General features: G+C 48.5%; 1 protein-coding gene across 1 annotated transcript; it reads left to right on the top strand.

Annotated features, from left to right (window-relative positions):
* The first annotated feature begins 246 nt into the window (after window positions 1-246).
* LOC120655803 lies at window positions 247-1,679 on the top strand. Its single transcript, XM_039933769.1, has one exon. The coding sequence runs from the start codon at window positions 743-745 to the stop codon at window positions 1,367-1,369; it is 627 nt and encodes a 208-aa protein (XP_039789703.1). The 5' UTR covers window positions 247-742; the 3' UTR covers window positions 1,370-1,679.
* The last annotated feature ends 9,182 nt before the right edge of the window (window positions 1,680-10,861 follow it).

Here is a 10,861-nt window from a genome sequence, read left to right as displayed (position 1 = left end):
AAATCAAACCGCGAAGCGGCAAAACTCAATCTAGCACAGAGTTGCAAGTTGCAGTTGCATCTCCACAGCCGCAAGCACGGGATATTTCACCAAATCCTCAAAAAGGAACCAGCAAATCGACATCTCAACTTGCGAAAGCGTTGGGCAAAGCCCTCTCGCTAGGGTCCATTGCAATCCCATAATTGGGACCATATGACACAAACTTAACATCTATCATCCCTCGGCCTTTTTATGGATGATAGATGATCCATACAACTAACATTGGTGTCTTTGGTACTTTATTATTACCATGCCTAGGCATCATCTTTTGTTACCGCTTTTTCTTTAATCAGTAGCCTTGGATCGATTGGTCGATGGATGTTGGGTTACTTTAATCAGTACCCCTCCTTTTTCTCAGCGCCCATAATTCCTGGCGACCATGCAAGTGTGGATCCATGTGACCCTGAAGCTTCTTGGAAGAAGAAGAAGATGGCGCGGCCAAGATCTCATGCCGTCGACCGCCACCTCTATATATACCCATGAAACCCTCCGGACCAAACTCCATGCCAAAACACACAGGTCCTTGTTGCATCCATACACAGTTCATTGCAGGCTACCAGTACTTTCAACAAGCAATCACCATCAGCAGCACCAGGAGTTCTTGATCTCTCGTTTGCATAGCTAGCATTGCGTCGGTCAACTAATTAAGGTAGTAGGCTAGTAGCTGCATTTTCTTGCATTGGCCGTTGATTGGAGATCCAAGATGAAGAAGGCGACCAGGTACCTGAAGCAGCTCTTCGCCGCCGTCGTGGCGGCGGTGAAGTCCACGGCGGTGGGCACCAGGGCCAGCTCCCTGCGGACGCGCCTCATCGTGCTCGGCATCATGCGCAACAAGAAGCTCCTGCTGAGCGCCATCCAGAGCAAGATCCACGCCATCATGGGCGGCGCTAGCAGCAGCGGCCAGGGCGGCTACGGCAATGCGGTGGCCACCCACGGCGGCGGAGAGGACGGCACGACGACTGAGGGCGCAGGACGTGGCGGGGCCGGCGGGCACCTGCTCCTCGGAGGCGGCAGGAAGGCCGCCGTGCTGCAGAGCCTGCCGAGCTTCGTGGTGGAGCAGGAGAGCAGGGCCGTCGTGCTCAGCAGCCTGCCGAGCTTCGCGCTCGAGCGGGACGGCGGCGCGGAGGAGGTGGTGGAATACAACGATGGCAACTGCGAGAAGCAGGCGATCGCCGCCGCCGCGGCGTCGGCGGCGGAGGGGGAGTTCCGGCTGGAGGACGAGATCGACCGCGTGGCGGACGTGTTCATCCGGCGGTTCCACGACCAGATGAAGCTGCAGAAGCTCGAGTCCTTCAAGAGGTTCTGCGAGATGCTCGAGAGGGGCGCCTGATCATCCCATCCATGTCCATGCATATGATGGCCCCTGCTACTGAATACTCCTACTACTGATCAACTAATCGACTGCGTGGTGGTTACGGTCGATCCTAATTGACTAAGAAAGAGTTTGGAGGTGTATCTATTACCTAGAATAAATAAGTGACAAGAAAATCAAGCTCGTTTCTTGGAGTAAAATTGGAGGGTGTTTGGGCTGGAGAGAGATGTACTCATGTTCTTGTTTTCTTTTATGGAGATTTGAGCTGTCTCCTTCCGAATTACTAGAGCAGAATTAATTCGAATGAAAATCTCGATCTCTGACCCAACATTTCGTCTTTGAGGAGGCGCTTACACACCTGAAAAAACTAGATGCTTTATGGCTTGTTCAGTTAATCCCCTCCACAAGGGGATTTAGGGGGATTTTAACTTGTTGGGAATTTACTTCATCCCAACCCCCTCGAATCCCCTCCAATTCCCTTGCAACCGAGCGAGGCCTTAAGAGGCGGCGCACTAAAGCTGTAAAAATATCAAAGCCACTCAATCTCTCGAAGAGGCTTACGATGCTATTCGAACAGTGCAGCATTTCACATCTGTTTGCCTTGATGAAAAGTTCCTTGCAAGCAAGCAAATCAAGAGGCCCCACATTTAAAAGCATGACGTGCATTGTCCAGTGGTGGAATTGTCAACAATGGAGGGCCCACTGACCCAGCACAATAGTGCTACCACAAGAAAGTGTGTGTTACTCTCAGACAGATTTCCTAGCACATAGTAATTGGTAAAGGATCAGGTACTATTTTGCAAGAAGTTTTCAGAAAATTAAGTTTCGCATTATAGCATCAACTTGAGTTCACCCTTTATAGCATCACCAAAACAAAAGTAATGGTCTCTCATGTTGGAAATAAGCAACTCAGATCTATTGCCATGCCCAAAGGGCAGATATGAAGATGTACAAAGTGCAGAGAGCACCCTACACTAGTGAGTAAATACACATCTAAGCATATACATCTAACACCCCCCCCCCCCCCCTCAAACTCATGGTGGGTCTACAACACTGAGTTTGGAGAGGAAGTAACTATGTTGTGCCTTCGTCTGAGCCTTCGTGAAGAAATCAGCCAGCTGGAACTCTGAAGTCACATAGCGAAGAGCCACAACATCATCATGCACTTGCGAGCGCATGTAGGAAGCATCAACACCGATGTGCTTGGTAAGTTCATGCTTGACAAGATCACGAGCAATACTGATCGCACCAGTGCTGTCAGAAGAAAGAGGAGTTGGTGTGGAAGTTGTCACACCGAAGTCCTCAAGTAGCCACCTGAGCCAGGTAACCACAGTCGCCATAGCCCTCAACTCAGCCTCAGCACTTGAACGAGAAACAGTGGTCTACTTCTTGGTTTTCCAGGCAATCAAGGAAGAGCCAAGTAAGAAACAATAAGCAGAGAGAGAATGACGATCAGAATGATCGCTAGCCCAGGTCGCATCAGAATATGCCTGAAGGTGGAGAGGGCTAGAGTGAGAGAAGAACAGTCGACGAGAGATGGTTCCACGAAGATATCGAAGAACCCGAAGAAGGTGAGTGTAGTGAAGCTGAGTAGGAGCAGAGACAAACTGACTAAGGATATGAACAGCATGAGAGATGTCAGGACGAGTGATCCCAAGGTAGACATGGCTGCCAACAAGATGACGATAGCGAGTTGGATCATCAATGGGTTCACCATCTGTGGCCCACAAGTGAACACCTAGCTCCATGGGTGTATCAGTTGTACAGTGATCGGTGAGAGCAGCATGAGAGAGGAGATCCTGAACATACTTCTCCTGAGAGAGATAAATGCCATCAGGCATGGAAGAGACCTCAAGACCAAGGAAGTAATGAAGGGGGCCGAGATCGGACATCAAGAACTTGTCACTGAAACGCTTCTTCACAAAGTCAATGAACTAAGAATCATCACCAGTAATGATCATGTCATCAACATAGAGAAGAAGGAGTGTACGCCCACGGGAAGAAGTGTGAACAAAGAGAGCTGGGTCATGATCACTGGGTTTAAAGCCAGCATCAATGACCACAGAGGAGAAGTGCTCGAACCAAGCACGAGGAGCCTGCTTGAGGCCATAAAGAGAGCGACACAGCCGGCAAATCATACCATCCGGGATGGAGTACCTTGAAGGTGGCTGCATGTAGACCTCCTCACGCAACTCGCCATTCAAAAAAGCATTCTTGACATCGAGCTAGAAGATGGACCACTGTCGAACAGAAGCAACAGCAAGAAGAGTCCGAACAGTGGTCATGTGAGCAACGGGAGCAAACGTCTCATCATAGTCATGCCCATGCTCCTGCTGAAAACCACGTGCCACAAGACGTGCCTTGTAGCGCTCAAGCGAGCCATCAGATCGAGTCTTGACCTTATAGACCCACTTGCAAGTAATAGGAGTCACGTGAGGTGGTAAAGTGACAAGATCCCAAGTACCGGTGTGCTCCAGAGTGGTAAGCTCCTCAGCCATGGCGTGCTGCCAGTGTGGGTGAGCAGCAGCCTCTCGGTAGGTGGTGGGCTCAACAAGGGTAGCAACGGTGAAGCCATAGCGCTCCGGAGGACGGAGAGCACCATGATCACGAAGCTCATACCGAGATGGCGGTGCAGGAGAAGGGCCAAGGAGCGATGGAGAAGACTCAAGTGAAAGTGGAGGTGGAGATGGAGGTGGAGGTCTTGGGCGACGAGTTTAGACATGAGTGATCTCACGAGAAGGCATCTCTGTGGGAAGAGGCCCAAGGAACGACGGAGAAGATTCCGAAGGGAGCTCACAAGAAGGTGCCTCTGGAGAAGGTGAGAGAACAATTGGAGGGGCGGAAGGTGGTAGCGAAGAGAGTGGTGGCAAAGGGGGTGGTGGCAAAGAGGGTGATGTCACACCCGGTTTATGAAAGGAACCAAATGCATTCTCATATGTGCTCTAGGATCAGTTTACTCACATACGATAGACAATAAAGTGAGTATCATAATAATGGCATAACGAAAGAGAGTATATATGAACATTATTACATGACCAACAGTCTTAAACTTAAGCGAATAAATAGTGTCTCAGAGTAACAGCAGAATCTTCATCAGCACAGGCAGTCGACTGGGAGACATACGCCTAGAAATCTTTGAAGTCTTCTGGATACTCCGGGCAATGATTATCTTAGTCTGAACAGCGTTATGCAAGGTTGAGTACACTTATGGTTGGTACTCAACAAGTGGTAGGGAAACAACTATATATTACATGCAAGGCTGAAACAAGGAATAGCTGACATGGTTTAACTGCGATAAGCACTTTCAATTGATCAAGTTTTATTTAGCAAGCATTAACTAGATGTAAGTTTATACCATTAACCCACAAATAAGTATATGAAATAACCATCATCAACATCATAAATAAAGCATCGATTTAGATCATCTTCAAGTTCAATTATCACGTGAGGGTCCAAGCCGCTCTTGATTGTGAGCACGGCTAACCGGTTAATTTTAACTCTGCAGAGATTGTACACTTTCACCACAATTCACGTAAAATCTCCGAAGAACTTTGAACCCAACCATGCATGTGTTGATCAGGCACAATACCACACTTCCGAGGTATGGTTGCATAGGGACGCTACGAGGCCTTTCCAAAGACTCCCTTTATGTAAGTGTTGGTCCCTACAATTGCAGTCCCTCAGAAGACACAGTTTCCTTCACCTGTTCCACCACACAAACCCAAACACCACCAAGCTAGCCACCCCAACACCACATATAGTTCTTCTAATTACTTAGCCAAGACCAAAGCCATATAGTATTATGGTTGCACTATTTTCCTGGGTGGTTCTCCATGTTCCGATTAATCATATGATCTTATTTAACAACAATAAGCCAAATATGAACATGAAGTAACAAGTATATCATTTGTCTCATCATTATCCAATCATATCTCAAAGTAATTAGCAACTAGCAATGCTACCCAACGTAAATTAAATGACCCAAGGTTGATCAAGGCATGGATAAACAAACTAGGCATATCCTTAATTGGGTTCCCACCAAATTATAGACACATGCATGCAATAAATGTAAAGGTGAATAAATTGTGTTTCATTTGGGACAAAAACATGATCAAGGACCACTTGCCTTCCTTAAAACGCTATTGCTACTCCACGTCTTCAAATCCTTGCTTTGCTGACCCTCGAACTGCGAAACGTCTACGCACCACACGAGCACATACAAGCAAGCAAGTGCAACAAATAAGAAACAGTACATTAAACAATAATAATAGTACAAAACGAGGGTACAAAACTATTCTACACATTACAAGGATTGCGTGAGCGCAAGAATCATCGAAAACGGAGTTAAAACAAGAGAGTTATGACTAAAACTTGGTTTTAGGGGCTTAATCGTAAAAGATTTGAATTAGAAAGAGGCTCTGGTAAAGAAACCGAGGGCTAAAATGTAAATAAACCTAAAACTCAGGGGCTAAACCACAAAACTGAGGGGCTAGGACGGTGGGTTATATTTTATAAAATATTTTATAAAACATCAGGGGCTAAAACAAAAAGAAAAGGGTTGTTTTATAAATACTTTTGAACTGGCTTGGACTGCGGGTTGATTTGTAAAAACTTAAGGGGCTCTTTTGCAAAAAGGCCAAGGTTGACTGGTATTCAGGGCATTGACTCGGTTTTGGATCTAATCCAGGCCGTCGGAACGAGATCGGGTGGCTAGGGTTTGATAGGGCGGGCGGCAGCGGTGCAAGGCGCCGGCGGCGAGATTAGGCGGCGGAGAGGTCGCCGGCGTGGGCCGAACTTGGCCACTCGGGCTTGGTTTGGCTGGGGTTTTGGGACGGAGAGCACGTGGAGGCAACGGCGAACTCAAAGGCGGGGTCTGCGCGACGCGCAAAGGCAGCGGAAGGCGAGTGTGGCGGCGGAGCGGCGGAACAGAGCTCCGGCGAGCTTTTGCACGTGCGTGTAACATCCCAGTTTTCATCACTATTGAAAGAAATGCAAGGCAACCCTCTAGAACATTCTCCACTAAGCAAGAGTGAGATATTTTTCATAGAGTACTCTAGAATTAGTAATAAGTAAAATTTTGAAAATGTTGGAATATTTTGGAATTCTCTAGAAGGGGGACACTTGTCCTAATACCATGGCTTCCTTTGACCTATAAATAGAGCCCCCCCTCCTTGCCATGGCATCCATCCATGAGCAAGGTATATGAGTTGTGGTAGGGCTAGAAGAGTGAGTGCTAGGCTAGCCACTTAAAAGTGTGTGTTCCTTTGTAACTTTGTTGCTCCAATAAGGTAAGTGTCTTTATAAGTGTTAGTCTCCCGGTTAAACTTAAGTACTTAGTGTATAAAGTTGTGATCCATCGAAGGTTGGCTCTGCCACCCGGGATCACAAAAGGGTCTGGGCTTCATCGAAGGTTGGCTCTGTCACCCGAAAGCTAGCTTCATCTGTTGGTAGGCTCTGCCTCCCGGAAGCAAAAGGCGGCTCTGCCGTCAAAAGGACCCGGTACACTAAGTGACTAGAAGCTGACCGACTCTGAAGTGAGTTGGTGTGTCATAGGGGTAGATTCTCAGCTTAGTGGGTATTAGGGCCACCTCAATTTCCAACAATCACTCAAATAAAACTTATGTTGCAATTAAACTAGTAACCTAAAATAATACTAACATTATATGAAGTATTACATAACTACAAGGCAAACTATTTTATACTCTTGCCTTGCGATAGTACATTCGTTCCCTTCAGTAACTAGTATACGCATGCTTACACCTACGACAAAAATCATCTCGCCTCTTTCCATAGAAGCCTCTAGAGTCACCGTACCACGCCATAATTCCCAGACAATCATGACAGCGCCTACCTCCTGCGCCATAACTTCATCATCCCCTGGAAGCCACAGAGTACCCACACCATTGACCTTGAAATGACCCGTCATGGCAGCACTCACTCCATTTCTTGGAAGCCGGCAAGAGTGCTCACAATATTGAATAACCCATCATGCAAATATGGCGGCACCCACCTCGCCATAAATTGGGGTCGTCGTGCACAGTGCCGGCCGAGATTTTTTCTCCGCCGCGCGAACCGCCTCACCTCGTCTATAAAAGAAGCCGATGCCCCCTCACTGCCGTCCTCACCCGCGCTTGCTCTCGCTCGCGCACGTGCGACACGCCAGCCCCACGATGGGACCATGCACTGCCGTCGGCACCGCGCCGTGCCGCCCACCTCCACGTCCCCACCTCGCCCACACCGCTGCAGTGTCCTTGCCGGCTTTGCCGCATCGACGCTCGCGCCTTCAGCACTGCCACTGTTCGCGTTGACAACGAGCTACCGCAGCCCACGCCGTCGCCTGTCCCTGCACGACGCCGCTGCTGCTCTCCTCGCCTATAAAAGGAGCGAGGCCGTGACGAGCCTCATCATCAGCCCAAGCACACCGAGCCGCTTCGCTCCACTAGCTGAACCACTCCTCACGAGCCCAGCTCACTCACGAGACGAAGCTCCAACAGTGGACCCTCTTCCTCAAGATGTTCCACGCCAAGGTGAGATGGCAGGCAGCTCCCCAACCATTAACTCCGCAATACTAATAAAGGCCCAAAACACCCACCAGGCCATGAGCACTTAATCCAAATCATTCTATTTTCGGAATTAAACACCAACCAATATTGTAAACTCAATATCTCCTTCATATCAACTCCTTTTCACGTAACTCTTTTTCCTAAACTCTCCTCAAATCATATACTATCTATTCCTCCTATTTTCATCTCCATTTGAGCTTATTTTATAGCTTGCTTGTGTTTGTTTGCCGGTTGTGCCATTTTCACCCGTAGATCACGGAGTGACCGAGGAGGAGCCTGCCAAAGAGTACGAAGGCCAGTACCGTGAGCCGGAGCAAGAAGACCCGTACCGCAAGTAGGAAGCCGACGCGTACGTAAGCGAAGGCAAGTTTCATCGACCCCTACGTGAGCGGTTGCATCCATGTGAGAACGTCTAGTTGTAGCCCTGGTTTAGGATCGATTACATATACCGGAACTTGAGTGATTGAGTGTGCTCATTCATGCATATGAGTAGTTATGCATATCCAGAGTTGAGACTAGGATATGAAGTGTTTTGGCTGAGGCTAGGGCAGCTGGGTATGCTGGAGCCGGCGCTACCGTGGTGGTAGACTGGCAGGTGAGTGCTATCGTGGTGGTAGGCTCGATTTGACCTGTTGAGGGATGGTTGCTGCCCTGGTGAACCATAAGGACCGAGTTGTTTTGACATCTCACCTAGCTTACTTTAGTACGACCACAGGTTCCGGTATGGACCGGACTTAGCCTAATCCCACTGGTTAGCCTGACGGTCGCAGGGATGGTTTACAGGTATAGACCATTGGGGTCAGGGCCCGAGGGTTTGTGCGGCCAGGCTGGGGCGTGACCACGGCTGGGTGTCGGCTATGTCGGTTGTCCGTTCGGGCAGTCGAGCGTGTGGGTACAGTGTATGACCTCTACAGAGTGTATAATCCATTCGAATGGTCCGTGTCCACGGTATGGATAGGCTACGGTATGGTCCTGACAACTAGTGAGCTACCTACTGTGGGTTGTGTCGGGAATAGTTGCATTGCTAATGCATTGTGCTTAATGTATATCATGCATGTCATTCCCCTCCCGTAGGGCGAGGTGGATCTTGCTGAGTACTTTTGTACTCACCCATGTTGATTTTCTCCAGAGGATCCTGACTTTGTGCCGGAAGACTGCGAGTAGATCGTGTCCGCACCCAAGCTTTTCGAGTGGAGCCGTGATGGATGAAGAGCTAGTCCTGCATGTCGTTATGCTAGTTGTTATCCTATGGTTGTTCTGTGTAGCTTTGTGTTGTCACTTTACTCCTCATGTACGTGTTAAATAAAGCTCTGTATGACTCTGAACTCCACTTGATGTAACATGTGTTGTGCCGAAGACTTAATTCGATAAATAATACATGGTTTAGCCTTGATCTTCGGGTCGGGGCGCTTCAGTGCACAAGGCCGAAGAAGTGAAGAAAAGAGGTCGGCGAGCTTCTCTACCTCGACGCAAAACTCCTGGAAGGCTCGAACTCGTTGAGGAAGCAACGGAACGGCGGCGTGGCACGGAGCTCCGAGCTCCCCAACAATGGCGGCGGCATGAGCTAGGGTTTGCGAAGGCGGCGACTGCTGCTTCGAGATAGAGTTCAAAGGGGGCGCGGGTGGCGCTTTATATAGGGGCGGCACGGGCCCTTGGCGAGCAGGCCCAAGGGAAAGCACGGTGAGGTGGGCGGCAGCCGGACTCTGCAAGAGTCCGAGCTCGTTCCGAGCTTGGGGGCGACCCCGACAGGCGGGCCCCGCCTATCAGTGGGCTGAGAGAGGGGGAAGGTGAAATGGGCCGGCACGGGGAATGGGCCGGTAGTGGGCTGCGGGAGGAAAGGAAGAAAAGAGAAAGAGAGGTAGGGCGGCTGGGCTGAAAGGGAGAAAGGAAAAAGATAAGGGTTTTCTATTTTTGAAACTTGAATCAAACAATTCAATTCAAATTTAAACTGAACAACAATCAAATAAAAGATGCAAAGCAGCTTGAAAGCTCACAACCTATTTTTCCTTATATTTATTTTATGGCCAAATAAATTATTTAATTCTCGAAGAATGCTCTAAAATTCAAGATAAATTAAATAAAACCTTAACGGACCTATAATAAATTCAGTTAAATTTATGTAGGGTCCTAATCTTAAAATCAGGGTGTTACAGGTGAAGTGGGCAGCGGAAGAGTCAAGAAGGAGATAGACTCAGGAGTCGTGGAAGAAGAGCTAGAGGAGGAACGAGGGTAGTAAGGACGGGATTCATCAAAACTGACATCCCGAGATATCCTCATTCGACGAGCAACAGGGTCATAGCAGCGATAACCTTTGTGCTCCGTACTGTAAACAAGAAAGACACACTCAACGGACTAAGCAGTCAGTTTTGTGCGTTCACGAGGAGGAAGTAAAACAAAGCAGACACATCCAAAGCATCGAAAGTGGCTATAACTGGGAGGATGGCCAAAAAGGCGCTCATAGGGAGTACAGCCGTGAAGAACAGAAGAGGGTTGTCTGTTAATGAGAAATACAGCCATAGAGGCAGCCTCGGTCCAGAAGTGAGGTGGAAGCTCTGAAGAAAGAAGTAGAGCACGAGAAGTTTCAAGAATGTGGCGATGCTTACGCTCAGCAACACCATTTTGGGCATGAGCACCGGGGCAGGAAAATTGAGCAAGTGTACCCTGATCAGCAAGAAAACGGCAATGCGCGCTAGAAATGTACTCGCCGGCAGAATCAGCTCGGAAAGCACGAATGGGAGAGTCAAACTGAGTGCGAATCATAGTGGCAAACTGCTGATAGATGGACAGAAATTGGCCACGTGATGACATAAAATAGATCTAGGTAAATCTCGAATAATCATCAATAAATATGACATAATATGAGTGACCCCCTTTAGAAACAAAAGGAGCACACCCCCATACATCAGAGTGAATGAGATCAAAGGGACGCTGCGAGATAGTATCACTA

The sequence above is a fragment of the Panicum virgatum genome, chromosome 1N, assembly GCF_016808335.1.
Source record: "Panicum virgatum strain AP13 chromosome 1N, P.virgatum_v5, whole genome shotgun sequence".
Taxonomy (NCBI): Eukaryota; Viridiplantae; Streptophyta; class Magnoliopsida; order Poales; family Poaceae; genus Panicum; species Panicum virgatum.
The sequence above is the reverse complement of the archived record's forward strand: the minus strand, read 5'-3'. Positions and strand labels throughout refer to the sequence as shown.

Excerpts from the sequence above, each read along its gene's own strand:
- LOC120655803 (XM_039933769.1), top strand. The coding sequence starts at position 743 with ATGAAGAAGGCGACCAGGTACCTGAAGCAGCTCTTCGCCGCCGTCGTG.